Source organism: Uloborus diversus, chromosome 5, assembly GCF_026930045.1.
Source record: "Uloborus diversus isolate 005 chromosome 5, Udiv.v.3.1, whole genome shotgun sequence".
Lineage (NCBI taxonomy): Eukaryota > Metazoa > Arthropoda > Arachnida > Araneae > Uloboridae > Uloborus > Uloborus diversus.
In genome coordinates this window covers 110913444-110933566 of record NC_072735.1, presented here as the reverse complement: position 1 = coordinate 110933566, position 20123 = coordinate 110913444, and the positions used below count along the sequence as shown (strand labels likewise).

The following is a 20123-nucleotide window of genomic DNA, read 5'->3' as shown; positions in this document are numbered from 1 at the left end:
TATACAGGGTGTTCCAACTGTATATACTGCATCTAAACACTGTTAACATATAGTTCCCATAAAAAGTTCCAACAGGTGGCGCTGCATGCTGTAATTGCAATAAAAGTCTCCATGAATAGTGCTGCGAAGAGGTTGGACGATAATTTCTAGCGTATATGTAAGCATATCTGAGAGACTAAACTGCTGCTGAAACAAGAAACCTCTTCACAGCACTACTTATGGAGACTTCTATTGCAATTACATTGTGCAGCGCCACCTGTTGGCAGTTTTTAAAACTAATTTCCAAGTTCCTGTATATGATTTTTATGGGTTTCACAGTAAACATACCGTTTATTTTATTCCAATATCGTCCTTTGTTTCCGAGATATTTAATTTTGAAACCAGGGAGTCCTTTGCTGGACACCCTGTATAAGCATAACATACTGCATTTATCAACCCGATTTTTAATCAAAGTTTCTCTGGGTTAGTTCTCTGGTTCGTTAATAAATGATAACTTCCAAAATTCTTGATGTAAATGCTAAAAAAGACAAATAACTGTTCATTAGATAGTTTTAGCATAGCTTTATTTCTCAGAAGCTATCAACCGCAACTGCTTAGACTCCTCCATGTTACGAGCAATGTCTTGTGTGTTGTAGTTTACTTTACCTCTGTGTTGCTCCAATCAATCAAGAACTCTTATCTTCAACAGACTTGTCGGCGTTATGAGCGTCGATGTGGATGCTAGCGACATCGACATCAATCAATGTGACCAGTTGTGTGTGGGGGAAAACGTGTCTGCGTGGCAGATGGAAGCTTTCCTGGGCACGCACAAGTGCCACAACCAGACGAGCAAGGTAAGAAGTATTGATCAGTTCATGTTTATTTATCAGACTTTTCTTTGGTTACTCCGCAGAGCAATTCATTCATACGAAAGAGGCTATTAGCGGTGATATATGGCATCGTTTGAGTGGTCTTGAAGACGTTAGCTTACGTCGAATGAGAGTTGGTTTAGATTTGTACGAAGAAATGCACAGGTGAAGATTCGAAAGAATTGTCGTAAATTTTTCTGTTTCTTAAAAAAAAAAAAATAAATAAATAAAATAAAATAAAATAAATTAATTTGAATTTTGTCATCTTGAATTCAAATTATGTTTTTCGCAATCACGAGTGTGTGTGTATATGTAGGCGTGTGTGTTTGTGTGTGGGGGTATGTGTGTTTGTGTGTAGGGGGTATGTGTATGTGTGTAGGCATGTGTGTTTGTGTCCAGGCATGAGTGTGTGGGTAGTTGTGTGTAGGTGTGTGTGTGTGGGGGGGGTATGTGTATGGGGGTAGGCATATGTGTTTGTGTCTGTGTGCAGGCGTGAGTGTGTGGGTAGTTGTGTGTATGTGAGTGTGTAGGTGTGTGTGTGTTTGTGTGTGTATGTGTTTGTGTATGTGTATGTGTGTAGGTGTATGAATGTGTGTGTAGGTGTATATATGTATATGTGTGTAGGTGCGTGTATGTATGCGTGTAAGTGTAGGATATTGACGAAACCTGGAGTGTATGTTTATGTGCGTGTATGTGGGGGGGGGGGTTTGTGTGTAGGGGGTATGTGTGAGTAGGCATGTGTGTTTGTGTCTGTGTGCAGGTATGAGTGTGTGGGTAGTTGTGTGTATGAGTGTTTGTGTGTGGTGGGGAATGTGTATGTGTGTGTAGGCATATGTGTTTGTGTCTGTGTGCAGGCATGAGTGTGATGTGTGGGTAGTTGTGTGTAGGTGCGTGTGTATGTGTAGGTGTGTGTATGTAAGTGTAGGTGACTGTATGTATGCGTGTGTGTATGTATGTATTTGAGTGTGTGTATGTGTAGGTGTATGTATTTGTGTGTGCGTGTGTAATTGTGTATGTATGCGTGTGTGTGTAGGACATGGACGCAACCTGGAGACGGTTTTCGCTAGAGGTGCAGCATCGTGAGGAGCCGGTCGACGGTGATGCTGCGGAGGGTGGCAGTGGGAAAATAAAATCATAGGGACGCCAAAAACAGTCAAGTGAGAACGATAAGCAATCGTGATTGCTCAAAAAAAAAAAAAAAACGAAAAGATTGTTTTTTTTTCCCCTCATCTGATTTAGCCTGCGTTAATAGATTGATTTATAAAAGCGAATATTCAGTTCACTTTAGAAAATGTTTCAAAAACGTTACAACAAACTTTATGGGAGTTCCAGGTATACCTAAACAAATCATCTTTTAATTGAAATATATACGCAAAACGCCGTGCCCATGCGTAACGTATACTTAAAGTAAAGACATTTATACCTACCTGTATATACACGGAAACCTTCTCAATCGTATTATACGACATTATAAAGGCAGTGTAAATTAGAAAAATAGTAAGATTACAATTTGTAAAAAAATACACTACACACTATGATGCAATACACCGGCAGTCCGGTTATTACTTCCAGAGACTGTAGTTTTGTCCTCGTCGTGGACTCATCAGTCTGGAATAGTGAATAACCAAGCTGGAGGCATGTGTCATCTCATTGAAGCAGAGAGTGCCAATAAACTGGTAGATAAAGTAAATTTGTCTCACCAGCGGGTTTACGTTACTGACAGTTGCCATGGCCCTGTCTTTGAGCGAATACACACTATAGTTTAGAAATGGAGAGTAGCATTTTCTTTACATCAAGTTAAAGCACGAAAATGCTTAGATCTATTCGCAACTCCAATAAGCTATAGGGGGCGCTGCAGCCACTGTCTAATGGCGGATGAAAAAGGTAAAACAAACAAATGCCGTAACTTATAACTTGCTTTGACGCTTAGTGAATGACAGTAATTTTTCATCGTGTTTTTGGGAAGCTTTCTTTTCTATTCTTCTGAAGTAATATTACTCCACAAATTGTCTGAAGCCTGTAATTTATCTGAAGAAAACACGTGGAACGGGATGTTTTACCTTTTTTGGTAGTATTGTTAATCACCTCAAGGTAGCGTATTCGAGCTCTGGAGTTGCGAATTGAATCTGCATCAAAAGTCTTTGTTAATCGAACGATCAATCTGTTCCTATTACTAAATACAGTTCAAGAGTCTGAAACAGGATCAGTCTATATTATAATTTTAATTTCTGAACACGTGATTGCTATTGATCAATTATCACAACAGAATTACAAATACAAAAACATAAACATGGGAAAAAATCCAATTTTCGAAATATAAGTGTAATACACTAGGAGGTTTTTTTTTTTTTTCTTTTTTTTTGACAGCGGTAACAATTACAAGAGTTAACAAAAGTAACTTACTTCGCAGCGTTCTTATAGCAGGTAATTAATAACGAAACAATCATTTGAAGGGAAAGAGAGACCTTTAAATCCTCGAACCGCTACTAAAATCCAACATACGAGGGACGTTTTTAAAGTAAGATCCGTTTTGAAATAAAAAAAGAACGAGTACAGATAGAGCAAAGACATTTATTGCAAAAAAAATCTACCACCCTTACGCTACATTTCGACACTGCTCCCATGATTTTCTAAGCATTTGTCATAGCGTGGTACAGGTTTTTGTATACCTATTCGTAGAAAATTGCCGCCTGTGTAGTCAACCACGGGGTAACATGTTCTCTGAGCTCATTATTGTTGTTGCGCCACAGACCACCTAGGAAAGACTTTAGATGCCGAAACAAAATGGAAGTTGCTGCGAGCGAGGTGGGGGCAGACCAGAGGATGTTCAAAAACGTCCCAGCCAAAGAATCACTATTCATATTATCATTACATTTAGAAGTGCAGGTTCACAATCACAAAAACATTGACATTTTATTACGCATAAAAGACGCGTAAGTGCTTTTCCCGAAATGTTAAAAATACAGAAACGGAAATTCTTGATACCATTTTGATGCGAAATTTATGACTTTCACTGGTTGCACGAAACAAATATACAGCTGTGAATAAAATTTTAAAATTTAAAGAGTGGCAACAGATCAAAAATATTTTATAGCAAATATAAACAAAAGGAATGATTTTAAAGAAGAGAAGTGAAGAAAAGAAAAGACTTGTGGGAAATAGAATTCATATTTGCAAACTCAAATATTGGACAAAATCCCTTACGATTCCAGAGTGTATGGGAAATACAAGGACATAAAAATTGAAAAGTTACATTTTTTTAGCGCGCATTAAAATTGAAAAAAAAGAAAAGGGAGAAGTGGAATAATGTTATTTTTCGAAAACTGGGAATCGAAGAGAACTGAAATTTGTAGTTTTTACGATCTTTTCCATAGATTTTGAGAACACCGTCATAATTTCCACCCATGAGTAAATCAAGAAGAAAGCAAATTCTCTCTTTTAAAACCACGATATAAATTTTGCTAAGAACTTAGGAAGGAAAGGAAATAAAAGAAGAGCACTTTTGGTGATATTATGCTTTGTATAAGCAAAGTAAAATATTTATTTCCTCCCAGAAACAAAACATTTATTATGCTTCAGATGAAGAGTACAGCGATAAAGAAAGTAAAATATTCCTCAATCTTCCATGTTGAATAAATTTATTTTAGTGCTCTTAGAATCAAAATACACTTTTTTTGGTTCGCTGAAATAACAATATAGTAATCACCTCAATGGGAGTCGTTTCCGAAATTTTTAAAGTATTTTTTCCTGAAAGAGCATACTTAAGAACATAAGATCTGACCATTTTTTAAATAATTTGACAAAATTTAATATTTTTAAAATATTGTTTAATCGGTGCGCAGATTGAATTTCATTTTCTTCGCTTCTGTACATGACATCACAAATGATGAAATGCCATTCACTGATGCCATTAACGCAGAGCGCAAATTTAATTCGCATCTTTACTCGCATGTGCTGGTAACGTTACGGTTGATAGCAAGTGTATGGCGCAATATTTAATTCTCTTCTGAATTATCATAACGTGGCCACGCAGTAGACAGAAAGCGTAAGTGTTCAGTGTGCCAGTGGAATACGCGCCGAAGTGCATCACTTGTGACGTCATAAAGACCACGCCTTGTTTGAAAAAGTGGACATTTTAAAAACTTAATTAAAAATTAAACGTTTTGAAAATAACTGATTTTCCTCGCTCTATCTTTTTTTTTTTTTTTGCTCATTCTATCAACTACAGTGACTAAAAGTAGTACTTTTGACTAATGGAAACAACCACATTAAAATGAACTGTTAACTAATTTTAATCTAAACAAAAAAATATCTTTTTATCTTTTTTATTTCCTTTTGCACGCCAATTACTTAGCAACAAATAAAGTCATAACATTTATAAAAAGCTGTTAACACTAACTAATGAAGTTGTAATTCATATCACTAAAATATACATTAAATAAATCGTTTGAAAAGCATTTGTTATCGCAGCTATAAAATATTAATTCTATTTTTATTTGTCTTTTTATTACAATACCCACTGTTGAGGATTCTGTCGGATTTTATGTGCATCATAAAATTTAACTGAATATCTGGTATTAAGTCTACGCTTAATTAGAGAATCATAAAATTTATTGCTTCAGTCTTTTCATGCAATTAATGCTGTTTCATTAAGTATTACTTTGAGGTGAATTTAAGCTATGTAACATAATAATATTAGATAAAAGTTAAGAAATAACTGTCAATCGCATAGATTTCTGTGGGAAGTATTTAAAAAAAAGGTTCTAATAAAGTTTCTAATTATTCCGTTAAAGTTATCACAGCTTTGCACAAAGCATTAAAATTTTAAGTTTCTCATAGTTACCTCTTGCAGTTGTAATGCAAGTATGTGTGATAAGATGTGGAAAAAAATGAAGTATTTTTTACTTTAGTAATCTATGAGTTTTATTCTAACTTTTAAAATTTATTACTCTTATTTATTTATTTTATCTATTCTTGTTACAATTGTTTATTTTTAAGCGTGTATAAGGTTTCGAGATAAAGAAAAATACCTCTTATGAAACGTTCTTAAAATCAAGTAATCTACTTCTTTATTTTTTTTTCTTTTGATATTTAAAATGCTTTATTTTTATTATTATTGGTTGTTGTGTTAAAAAGTGCTGAAGAAAGGGAACAAAAATGCAGTCTTAGCTCGAACTTCCTCATTTGAAAGAAACACAAAAGTTTATACATTAACTTTCTCTTAAAATTACTGTTTGCTGAGTTTTATATTCTTAAAGACGAGAAATCGTTCTTAGCTGCCCGATTTTGGTGGCATTTGCTATCTTCTGGAAACACACCACCTAACAATCCTCTTTTATATAATAGCGAATGATCGAGTAACGCTGAGGTCATCAACAACGAAACTCGCGCCACGGCATGATAATTTGATAATATTTTTTGGCAATGTTTGACATGCAGGGAAATGCTTTGTTGTGACAAGGCTGAACTGGGTCCAGTAATTTAACTGTTTTACTGGTAAGACTCATTTTAGGAGAATGATTTAACGGTGAACAATGAACGCTATCTAATGGAGTTAATCCACTGGAGTTAGGGTTAACATTTCAACTACCAAAATATCACCAAACAGGCAATGGCTTCGTTCAAATGTAAAAGCAATTTTCACCCGTCATATCTTGACGGGCGACTTTCTTCACTGTAAAAAAACTCCGAAACGTTACTGGTTATTTCCGTGGAACGCCTCGGGATTTCACCCTTTTTCGCCTATTTCCCCGTAAAAAACAAGTATTATCACAAAAAAATTTCCTGAATCGCTACAAGTTCCACGCGTGCAGACTTTTCACTCTTGTGGAAAATAGTTTTAGCAACCAGTTTAAAGATTGAATGAGCGTGTTTTATTAAGTGTATCGGCCTGACGTTGCTTACGGCCTGTCCCGTTTGACTAAGCTCCCAATGAGAGCAAAAAAAGTCAGTGGATAGCTATAGCTACAGCTTCGCAAGCAAGCAAGCAAGGAATTGTAGGCAAGAGATATGCTTGGTTCCTTCTTGAATAGCTTTGGCCGTGGTCGCTCTGATTTTTATGGAGCCTTCTTGGTAAATCAGGAAGGTTCTAATCAATTGCACTAAACCTACGATAATTTTTCTTGAAGGTTTTAGAGACATGACTGGCTATAACAGGGAATATTTCGCATTTCTTCAGAAAGTTTTAAGGTTAATTTCAGAAAGGTTACAGACTTTTAGCAGAAAACGTCCCTGGTTTTTCCAAGATATGTTACTGGAAGAAATTGGGCACATCAGCTGCCTATTATTTTCCAGGAACGTTTCTGAATCGTTTTTACAGTGTTCTAAAGAAATAATAAGCAATGTCAATGATCAGCTTATGTTTACTGGGGAACATGGCTAACTTAGATCTGTGTCTTATTCCAAATTCACTTTTGACACCTCAGCCCAAAAATCAGTTTCAGTCCATCAGATCAAATTTTTAAGGGGTTACAGTACCTCAAAAATGACGAAACGATCAAAAAAATTTTTATTACTTATTTCAAAACTAAAAAATATCCTGAACACAGGGAAAAAGTTTCATTGCTTTAGTTCAAATATTTAAAAAGTTATGAGTAGTTTTAGGCCATGCTCGCTATGTATTCTTATGCAAAAGAAGAACTTTAAACTGCTTTTTCTCAATGATGGTATTTTTGTGTTTTCATGTCATTAGAATCCCTAAGGATTTTTTTTCTATTAATGATACAGCTTTAAAGTAATACTTTTTGCAATTGGGGTAACATATTTGACAAAACTGTGCATTGGATAAGCATTTTATAAATTACTCAAATGTTTAGAGCATGTTAAACCTTTAAAAACCAATTAAAAAAAACATTGATTTTTTACATAATTAATCACAGAAAATTTTCTAATAAACTCATAAGCAAATGAATGCACATATTTTTAGAGATGATTATAGTGATCGTTTAGCAAAAAAAAAAAAATAATAATAATAATAATTAGTGCAAAAATAAAAAAAGCCTTATGGATTTCAAAAAATTGAAATTTTCTTCAATTTTTTGAATTTTTAAAAAAAGTAGGCAATATTTTTAAATTTTGAAAATAAATTATTGATTAAGAAATAAGTATGCATCTTATGGTTTCAAAAAAAGATAAAATTTACTTAAATTAAAGAAAAATGTTTGAAAGGTACTGTGACCCCTTAAGCTACATAAGGCTCACCTCAAAAATTTCATAAAAATTAAGACATTAAAAAAAATACCAGACAAGAAAAAGGACAACACGTTCAATTAGAATCGCGTTAACTACAGTGCTTACAGATAGCTGCATTTCACTTCTGAAATGACGATTCATGAACACGTTTCAACATATGGGCGTATCCAGAGGGGGGCAAGTAAGGGCAGCTGCCCCCTCCCCCGTTTCAAAATAAAAAATATTTAAAATGAAACCAAAAACAATTTAAATTGACCGTTGCTTCAATTTCTAAATTTATCAGTGAGTTCGGCTGCAGTATTTTTGTCACTGAATTTGAAAGTGTATACATCTTCTTTGGGAGCTCATTGAAAAGGAACAGATATTGGTGCTTAGTTGGATTTATACCGTCATCATTTTAGAATTACTTGGCTTCCAAAATCATGGAGGGAGGAGGGCAATAGACCAGTCCCCTAACTGCCTGCCCAGGGACATCCCGAACCTAAATTTTCGGAGGACGGAAATTAAATTTTCCGAATGGAACTCCAAATTTTCCCGAATAATGATAATTTAGTCGAATGGAACTCCAAATTGTCACCTAATGATGATAATTTTTCAGAACCGTCAGACAAAATTTGACAAATAAGGAAAACTTTGGGAGGTCACAGTGACCTCCGTTCGGAACTCCCCTTGGCTTGCTTCTCCTTCCTTGTTGAGCTGGATACGCCCTTGTTTGGCCCCGTGAACATTTATTCTCCACTTGTGATACCCGCACGGCTTTGCCCGTAATAGAAAAATCAAAAGGTCTTTTGGTTCGCCTGTATATTTACAAATAATGTATGGTGAATTTTCTCGCCAGTTGGCTTGTACCCATCTTACGGTTCCACGTTATGATAATTTCGTTTCTCGCCAATTGGCTTGTGCCCATGTTATGGTTCCACGTTATGATAATTTCGTAATTTACTCGTCCATCTTATGATATTTTTGTTCTTAAAATTAGAATAGAAAAAGAACCACATCGAATTTTCGAAAAATCGCTTCGAGGTGCGCACCCCCATGCTACATACTAACTTTGTGCCAAATTTCATGAAAATCGGCCGAACGGTCTAGGCGCTATGCACGTCACAGACATCCTACAGACATCCAGACATCCTCCGGACAGAGAGACTTTCAGCTTTATTATTAGTAAAGAAGATGAAACAAAAATATAATAATTAACATTCCTCCCTGTCTAAACTAATATCCTGTACATACTGAAATTTCACTTGATGTACATGTGAATATTTGTTCGAATGCTAAGAATGAGTTTGATTCTAAGAACGGATTTTCAGAATTTTTTATTTGTAATCATTACTCTGATTTAGCTGTTATTTTCAGTGCGTATTTACCCCTGGTTATGGCTGGGCTCGAGGTTCCTACAAGTGCCACTGTAGAGATGGTTTTTATTCAGCAACTGGAAAGCCCATTTTCAACGGTACTCTTGTCGAATCTGCGTTCAAGGACAAGATGACATTAAACAGGTACATTATTGCTTTTGCCTATTTGTCTCTATAGAAAACAATTTACCTCCAACTTTCCGGTTTAAAACCATCATTTGAGTTGATTTCACAACAAGTTATGGGAAATACACTGAACTTTCGTAAACAAAGCGGCTTCAGAGCAGAAACGGTATGTGATGGTAAAAATTGAACTTGAATGTATTTTCTTATAGTTTAAGAGCCCATGAGTGCCAGACTTACGTCAGAGTATAAAGGCCCAACATTTTTCTGCGTAAGCACATCACAGCAGGTAAGAAAGATTTGCTACTATTTAAACTGTGTCACGCAGGCTTTGACGGGAAACAGGTAGCAAAGGTGAGTAAAATTGCTGCAAAATCTGACCATCATAGATTCATTCCATGTCACGTGACCTGGTGGTACCATCCAATCATCTCCGATTTGGAGGACGTTTTAGAGAGCTGCAGACATGCTTTTGAAACTAACTTATGCAAATTTTCAGCTTCCAAGACACAAATCATGAAGGTCAAGGATCCCTCAAAAAGGAAAAAAAGGTGGGTTTCAAAATTACCTCTAATGGGCGATTAGCCTCAGCATGATAATTCGTTTCACAAAGCATATCCGCTTTATTATATATTTTTTTATTGATCCTAGATCCTCAGGATTTGGTTCTTGGAAGCTGAAAATGTGTATAGGTTAGTTTCAAAGGCATGTCTGCACCTCTATAAAATTTCGTTCAAATCGGAAACGGCGAGGTAACTTAACATGGAATGACCCAATGATGTTTAGTTTTTGATGCAACTTTGCTACTTGTTTCCTACCAAAGCCAACGTGATTCAGCGAATCTACCTGCTATGCTGTGCTTACGCAGAAAAACTTTGAGCCTTTATACTATGGCTTGGTGGTAATGGGCTCTTGCTCTATTAGGGTTCCCATGCTTAAAGGTTTCAAATCAAAAGAGCCCGACTACTTGCACATTTATAACGTAGTCGGCTGGAAACCCAACTGCGCTTAGATCTCAACGTCGTAGTCGTATTTGAAATGATTTAGTAACGCAGCATATATTCGAAATGTAGGCGAAAAAAACTAAAGTCTTCTACAAACAAGCAGGTTAGTAGAATCAACTTTTCAAAAAAGTTGCCTGCCAACTAGTTTGTTGGCGTTTTTTGTTGTGTTCACACGAACCAACTTAGTTGAATCAACTTTTGTTCCAATGAGTCGAATTTATTCGAGCAGCCGTTCCACAACGCTGTTGAAACTGAAGCGAGCTTGACTCAACTAGCTTACTCATGTGTAGAGCGAACGCGCGACAATATCCTGATGAATTGAATCAACTAGAAAGTTGATTCAACTCATTGGGATGAGAATGGTAGCTGCACATGTGTCTTTTGTACCTGTCGGGGGGGGGGGGGGGTGTTAAGGATGCTAGGAGATTCCTTCACTTTTCTACCAGATTACACTTCCTGATTACCGCCCTTTCGAAAGTTGATTCAACTGTCGTCTCGTATATAGGAGGCTTAAATGGATATTAAGATTGTCGCGTTTCACCAAAATTGACTTGATCCACTTGACTTATTCAACTACGGACCAACGGTTTTCAAAACGCTGATCCGAAAGAAATCAATTTTGCTTTTAGCACATATACTGAGCATGCGCTAGGCAGGGCCGCACCAAGCTTGATCGGCGCCGTCGTGCAAATGTCTTGTGAGCGCCTCTATGCTCTGGCATTCAGGGAAAATATAGTTAACACCTGGAGGGAGGTTTTGTAGACGAATATAAAATGAAAAAAAAAAAACACGTTTGGTATTTAATTTATACAAAAATAATGAGTGAATATTTTAATTTTGGAATATGGTGTACATTTTTACTTCACATCTCAAAAGTATTCCGAATTCAGCAGCTCCTTTTGATGATACCAATAATGCGTTTTGGAAAAGGAAAATGTTTTAAATATCAAAGCCCAACGCCACTTTGAATGTCTAGGAGTATATAATCTCTAAGTGATGCATAATTAATAAAACTTTTATGCCTGTCAAAACATGACAACAGTAGCAGTGGCGCAACTAGAAAATAGTTTTAGGGGGGTAGGGTAGACTGACCAGTGAGTGAACACCACCCAGTGAATGAACAGCGCGTCATTTTTTTTTTTTAAATAAGCTTCCAAATTTTTTTTTCTAAATAAATTCACTACAAAAGTGTTCTTTATTGATATTCTAAGTTATCTGACACCTGATTGGTTACTTTGGATACGTATTTTTTTCCTGAAAAAAATTTGAAAGTTTTACTGCCGTGAATCGTTGTTTTTCTCTTTTAAAATAATAAGGCTGGTTTCGCGCAAGCAATTATTTTGATGAATATTATTTTTATTGATAAATTTTATTTTTTAACTTTACGAAAGAAAAATTAAGTATACATATTTAGGCTATGGATTTAAATTGTTTCAGTCAATGCAGAATGCGTAGATTTTCAGGTAGAGGGGTGTTCAGTCACTGGGTTCGAAAAATTGCGAAAACCCAGTGAATGAACAATGGCAAAATTTCTTTTGATTTAAAAAGAAATTTGAAGTTTCTTTGAGATATTTTAATTTTCTTACTTATTTGTAATGCAGATAGTTTCATATGCTTATTTATTTATGTACTATTGGTACCCGCACGGCTTTGCCCGTAATAGAAAAATTAAAAGGTCTTTTGGTTCGCCTGTATTATTACAAATAATGTATGGTAAATTTTATCGCCAATTTTCTTGTACTCATGTTACGGTTCCACGTTATGATAATTTCGTAATTTACTCGTTCATCTTATGATATTTTTGTTCTTAAAATTGGAATAGAAAAAGAACCGCATCGAATTTTTGAAAAATCGCTTCGAGGTGCAAACCCCCATGCCACAAACTAACTTTGTGCCAAATTTCATGAAAATCGGCCGAACGGTCTAGGCGCTATGCGCGTCACTGAGATCCTGACAGAGAGACTTTTAGCTTTATTATTAGTAAAGATTTCATTATATATTTTATAATTTCTTTATTTTTGTTTTTGTAAACAATGCACTTTTTACTGAGTTTTATCTTTTGTCTATCTATATCTCTATCTGTATATTAACCTACCTACCTACATCTATCTTTCTATATCTTTATCTCTCTTGATAGATAGACAGATAGATAGAGAGATAGAGAAATATAAATATATATACAAAGAGAGAGAATAGATAGGTAGATATGTATGTATGTTTGTATATAGATAGATAAATAGATGGAGGAAGATAAAGAGATCGATAGATAAAAAATAATAGGTAAATAGATATATAGGTAGATAAATATAGAGATAGAATAGGTAGGTAGATAAATATAGAGATAGAATAGGTAGGTAGATAAATAGATCGATAGATTTATTGATAGATAAATAGATAGGTAGTGGTTAACACATAGATAGGTAGATAGAGAGACTAATATAGAGATAGATAGCTAGGTAGAGAGACTGATATAGAGATAGATAGTAGGTAGATATATAGACAGGTAGATATACCTTTAGATATAGATTGGTGGATAGATATAGATAGGTAGATATGCTGATAAGATATATAGATAGATAGGTAGATAGACAGGTAAAAATGCAGGTAGATAGATAGATAAATAGATTGATTAGGAGGAACGGTAATATATTGGTAGATATTTAAATGCACAGACAGATAAATAGGTAGATAGTTAGGTAGATAGACATATAGATAAGTAGATAGATGTATAGATAAGTATATAGATAAGTAGATAAGTAGATAAGTAGAGAGATAAGTAGATAAATCGATCGATAAGTAGATAGATAAGTATATAAGTATATAGATTAGTGGACATATAGATAGATAAGTAGATAGATAGATAAATAGATAAGTAGATAGTTAGATATATAGATACATACATAGATAGATAAGAAGATAAATGTACAGATAAGTAGATATATATAGAGATAAGTAGGTAGATAAATAGATAGATAGATAAGTAGAGAGATAGATCGATAGATAGATCGAAAGATAAGTATATAGATAGATAGATAAGTATATAGATAGATAGATAGATAGATAGATAGATAAGTATATAGATAGATAAGTAGATAGATAGATAGATAGATAGATAGATATAGATAGCTAGATACAGACAAGTAGATAGATAGATAGAAAAATAGATAAGTACATTGATAAATAGGTAAATAGACATAGAGCTAGATAGATAAGTAGATAGATAGATCGAAAGATAAGTATATAGATAGATAGATAGATAGATAGATATATATACATAGCTAGATACAGATAAGTAGATAGATAGAAAAATAGATAAGTACATTGATAAATAGGTAAATAGACAGAGATAGATAGATACGATATATAAATAGATAGATATATAGATAGATAAGTAGATAGACAGATAGATAGATATAGATAGTTATCTAAATAGATAGATAGATAGATAGATAGATATACATAGCTAGATACAGATAAGTAGATAGATAGATAGAAAAATAGATAAGTACATTGATAAATAGGTAAATAGACAGAGATAGATAGATACGATATATAAATAGATAGATATATAGATAGATAAGTAGATAGACAGATAGATAGATATAGATAGTTATCTAAATAGATAGATAGATAGATAAATAGATATAGTAGTTAGGTAGATAGATAGATAGATAGATCTCAATGAAACTTAGTTTCTTTTTGAATCAAAATTTATCATGTTCATTCACTGGACCAATTTGTGTTCATTTACTGGTTCGAGGTGTTCATTCACTGGGTCTTTGTGCCATTTTTTCTTTAAACACCTAAAAAAGTCGGAAGCGGAACCATTCCCGCGATTTTTTAGAGATATTTACATAGATCAATTAAAATGTTTTAGCTTTCACAATCTGTATAGTATAGAATTTAAAATTACTAGGATTTTTAAAAAATGAAATAGTGCTTAACTGTTCATTCACTGGTCGGTCTACCCTACATTGAAGAAAACAATTCTTTTTTAAAAAAAAAGGATGAGTCCAGGGGTTCTCCTAGGAAAATTTTTGAAACGTGTAGTTAAAAAATTCAATTTTAGACGGTCTTCGATGGTGTTATGGGGGGGAGAGGTACAAGAGGCTCCGCAGAAATTTGTAGAAGTTGAAGCCGTAAAATACAATTGTAAGCCATATTTATTGACGTTAGAACAAGGGATGGACTCTGGGGGTTCCACCCATTTTTTTTTTTTCTTTTTGGATAGGAATCAATTCTTCCTCCCTCCTCCAATTTTTCGAGAAATTGAACTTTCAAAAACGCAATTGTAGACAACTTTAAAGATTTTTACTGGAAAGGGATTCTGTAGCTCCACCTTTAATTTTTCAAAATTAAATTCCTAAAAACTTAAGCAATATTCTATGATATTAGAGGAAGAGGTTCAGAGCCAATTCCACTTAAATTTTTCGTAAGTCATATTTAAAAAATCTATTTTTTGATGATATTAAAGAAAGGCGGTTTGGAGGCCCTTGCCCAAATATTTTCTGAATTTGAAATCTTAAAAAACGCGATTGTCAAACCATATTTGGTTACATTAGGGCCGGCAATCTTTCAAAAACGAAGCTCCAAAAACGCAATTTTTAGGTGATTTTCGAACGCAGTTTCAAGTGATGTTGTTTGGTATTCGGGGAAAACCCCCTGGGATTCCGCTGGTCCCCGGAGGGGAGGGGAATATTCCCTGGAAATGTTGCAAAATTGAAGATCTGGAAATGAAATTTGAAATACTCCGTAATGCTTTTGCAGGGGAAGAGGTGAAGATTCGATGGAGTTGAATTTTAAGACTTTCCCATTTTCAGACGAATTAGAAAAACGAAAAGAAAAAAGAAAAGAAATAGGACGGAAGGGAACGAGTAGCTGACCAATTAGCTGTACCTATTGAAAATTTGTATTTCAAAGATTTCTTTTTAAACAAAATTAAAGTTTTGCCCCAACAAAACATCATTATTTTTATCTTATTAAAATCGTTTTGTTTCTCCAAAGAAGCGTCTTTTTTTGTCTCTTCAATAATAAAGAATATTTTTGAAAAACATTTTACTCAGCATTCTGGAGGGGTGGGGCAACCAAAGGGGTGCCCTGTGGCCCCTCTCCCTCTAGTTGCGCCACTGAACAAGAGGGTACTAATTATATTTCTAAATTGCATAATAATATTGTAGAGGATATTCCACTTTAAAATCTAAAGCAGAAACTTGCCGGTAAAACGAGAAATTCTAAAAGGTATTGAATTTAATATCTGAAACAAATACATTGTACAGAACTCTTTCTTTAACTCAATACCCAAATAGCTGAAGAAAAAGGGGGTGGGGGAATCGAGTAATTATGGTCAAGTCGTTACTTTTCGGAACTAAAAAAATATCCTAAATTATTGTTTACAATATGTGTGTATTATGCACAAGTAAATGATATGCAAACGTGGTTACCGTATTTTTTTTATGTATAATAGCATTAAAAAAAAATACAGTACAGTGAAATTGCCACGAACAAAAGTTAAAAATATAAGACATATTGCACAAATTATAATAACATATTCACCGTAAGAACTAAAATGGGAAATAGCAGATTTCTTGCGCTTCGTGCTCAACCTTGTGAAAATATAGACATACCGAAATAGCATTCACAGCTTCCAATATGAAGAAAAATGCAGAAGTGTGCATTAATTAGCATCATGTGCTTTCACTGTAAACGATTGTTCTTTTGAATAGCATGTCTAGACACAGCAAAGCAATTCCTTTTAGATAGGCAGCGAGGCGGACTGCTTGTTTTAATTAGCAGTATAATTTCACTTCCACTATTAGATATAATGAATAGTTTAAATATTTTGGCTGGAGATTTTTTTCACCCATTTGGAGCATTTTTGATTGGTAGAGCTAGGCGCCTTTTTGACTCTGGCGCCATCGTGCACTGCACGACCTTGCACATAGGGACGGCGCGGCCCTGGCGCTAGGTTACATTAAAGTTCTAAGAATATCACTATTTTTTTAAAAAAAACCTCAAGTTAACGGTTTAAAATGCCACAGAGGTGCAAAACCATATAAATTACTGTAAGTATATATAAACACTTTTTACTCATTGTAAATAATGTTTTGTGTAAACGCAATAAAAGAACTTTGATTTACAAGTGTGATGCTGGAAAACGGAAAATTACGTAATTATCATAATAACGCTAATAAGCTGATTTCAGTGAGACATAACTTTAAATCAAGTTTTCTGCTTGTATCTAAATCATGTTAAATTTCTAAATTTTGCTGCTTGTTGCTCAATGTATAGTTGCGAAATCTTTTCCTTTTAATTTGCTTTGGATAGAATAATGTTTATTTCCATGCAGCAATGCTTTTACTGATATCCCAAGAAGTATATTTTTTCCCAAGTAAAGAGAAAATATAATACGAAAGTTTCTAGAACATTTTTCTTTTTAATGGGAATTATTACCTATCGGGGGAAAAAAAAACTTTGGTTCGAATGCGAAGAATAAATCGTTCATTTAAAAAGTTGCTTTCAATTGAAGGATATTTTTTCTAAAAAACAAAAACTCCTTGTAAGCAATACCATGTTAGTCTTTTCTAAACTAAAAGCAAAGAAAATAATTACAATTATACTGAAACTTAGTTGAGTTTAGAAAAAAAAAATGTTGGAAGCAACGGTTGGAGCAGAAAAGATATATTTCTGCTTTTGAAACCAAGTTTGAAAATTGAAAGAAATATACTCTTTAAATACATTAAATATTTTTGTAAAACATTATTATAGTTGGTTTTCTGTGGTTCTGAGTTATGAAAATAATACGTATATAAACAAATTGTGAATTACGCCTTAAGTGAGGAAAGAAGCCATGCAGTTATCAGATATTGCATGCAGATGTTTGAAATCATCTTTGAAACTGTATATTTTGTTATTATTATTTGTATAATACGATATATTTACTTTCGCTAATATTTTCTTTATGCATTTGGTTCAAGTAAAATATATCTTGCTTGCGGTTGGAATAAATCTAAGTCATGATTTGCCGAACACATTCATTTACCTATTCCTTAAACATTACTGGTTTCTGGGATAAGGAATATAACACACAATCATCAGCTCAAAGAAAAATAACATAATGAGTCGCAAGAAGAAGAAATAAATCTTCGTCTTGGTTTTGCATTTAATTTAGTTCATTACAGATCCGTTATTGGTTTCTGTTATAAAGAATACAACACACAATTTTTAGCTCTAAGAAAAATAACATAATCGGCTGCAATGGGTAGAAATAAATTAACGTCTTGGTTTGACAAGCACATTCATTTACTTATTTATTACCCACTATTTGTTTCTGGAATTAGGAATATAACACACAATCTTTAGCTCGAAGAAAAATAACATAATGGTTTGCCTAGAGAAGAAATAAATCTACATCTTGGTTTCCATAACACATTTATTTACTTATTCATTACACATCCATTATTGGTTTCTGGGATAAAGAATACAACACACAATTTTTAGCTCGAAGAAAAATAGCATGGGTAGCTTGGAGTAGAAATAATTCTACATTTATCGTTTGCGAATCACATTCATTTGCCTATTTATAAACACTCACTAATGATTTCTTGGATAAGAAATACAATACACAATTTTTAGCTCGAAAAAAAAATACTATGGGTTGCTTGGGGAAAAAAATACCATCTACGTCTTGGTTTGCCTAATACATTCATTTATTTATTACGTACACACCCATTATTGGTTTCCGAAATAAATAATACAATGCACAATTTTTAGCTCGAAGAAAAATAACACAATGGGTAGTTTGAGGTTAGAAAAAAAATCTATGTTTTGGTTTGCCCAACACATTCATTTACTTATTCCTTACGCATCCACTATTTTTTTTTCTCATGGCAGTCCTTACGTGTATATAAATTACAATTTCTAGGATTCGTAATCGCATTAAAATCAAGGTTTCTGGGCGATTCACTCCTCAATCCCCCCCCCCCCACTATGCGCTTGCACCAACTTAACAAACTGGTTATGTCATTGATTTATTTGTTTATTGTTTGTAATTTATAAAGTTTTTGTTTCAGTCCGACTTATGACATGCTATTCGTATGCAAAAGATGTCAACCTGGCTGTGATTTTTGTGAAGACGATTCTCCTTGCTTAGCTAATTACAATTGGGCTTTCAGGTAATTCAACAAGTTAATTGACGCAATTCATTTCCTTTTTATTTTTTAAATACATACCTACATAGTGGTCCAAAAGAAACTTCCACCAGGTGTGGGGGCACTAGTGGCTGAAACATTCGAAACAAAGTTTCATTTATTCGTTTCTAGCTATGCGCTCGAGGTTGAGGTAATTTTGAAGAGGACAGAGCTCAATATTACGGTTATAGTGAGAGAATTTCGAAATCTTCGAGCAGCAGCACCTAAATTTTCCTTGCGCAAACTTATCAGCGTATTGAAGAACCACAAATAACGCTGGAACGATTGGCGTGTTTCGAAATACGTTTTTATTCAACAGCTAAGTGGTTTCTTCTTCAAAAAAGCAAACTCAAATCTTTGTGATTTCTTTTTGAAACATTAAAATTCTGTTCATTTAATTTGTTGCATAGTCGCATTCATACGATCAATTTAATGGCGGTAGTTGTAATTTTTTGTGATCACTAAAACAAATGGACTGTTTCTGACTATAATTCACGCGTAATAGACATTTGACATTTGACACCCTCAGAGACCAACCGCACCTACCAATTGCTCGGTTTATCGGATTTAAATGCTCAGATAAATCTGAGCAAGTGGGTCTCTGAGGAACTTTATTTAAATATATAAAAAATTACATTATTATCTGTTACAATTTTGATATGCTCTTGACAAAAAATTCGCGTAATGGACAAATGGAACTTCTTTCAAGCAAATGTCTAATAACCTACAACTGTAGAGCCATTCCACAAGAAAATGAACATATTTTCCCGCGTGTGACAATTTGTATATGTCATTAAAAATAATAACTTATAAGTGTTTTGAACAAAATGTTTTTTTTTTAAGAAATCACAAACGTATATTTGATTTCTTAAGCAAAAGTTTTGTCCATTACCATCGAAAATTATTATTTTTCAATGAAACATAGAGCTGTTCCGTGCAGGACAAAATGGTGACTTTTTGTGGAATGACACTGTAGTGTTTCATCTTTTTCACTCAATTTTTCACACTGTCATTCTGAAAGATATTTTTTAATTATTATTATAAAATCTTTTTTCCTAAAGAAAACTAATTTGATCTTTATTCTCTTTTTTAGGATATCATTACTGACTATCACTTTGATTTGTATTTTCCTGACACTCATCTTAACGTACTATGTCTATCGCTATAGGAAACTCAAAGTAATCAACGTAGCCAGCCCTATTTTCCTATGTATCACCCTGGCTGGTTGTATTATCATGTATTCCGAAGTGAGTGATTTGTTTTTCATTCATGATGCTGTTTGAAAGAATTATTAGTTGAAAGTTGCCGAATTTTGCGCACTTAATTTCGCAGAGCAGTAATACCTGAAAAGTAATCACAACCAGTTTGAATGTTTCATCATGTGTAACATAAGACACTTAAAATTTGCTGCACAAA

At 33.9% G+C, this 20123-nt stretch overlaps 1 protein-coding gene across 1 annotated transcript in view; it reads left to right on the top strand.

Annotated features, from left to right (window-relative positions):
• Positions 1-701: 701 nt before the first annotated feature.
• Positions 702-20123, top strand: part of LOC129222477 (probable G-protein coupled receptor CG31760) — a 91646-nt gene continuing 72224 nt past the window's right edge. Inside the window, exons 1-4 of the mRNA XM_054856991.1 lie at positions 702-833; positions 9396-9538; positions 18591-18692; positions 19801-19954. Of these exons, the coding sequence (XP_054712966.1) occupies positions 702-833; positions 9396-9538; positions 18591-18692; positions 19801-19954 (531 nt within the window). The remainder of the gene's footprint in view (positions 834-9395; positions 9539-18590; positions 18693-19800; positions 19955-20123) is intronic.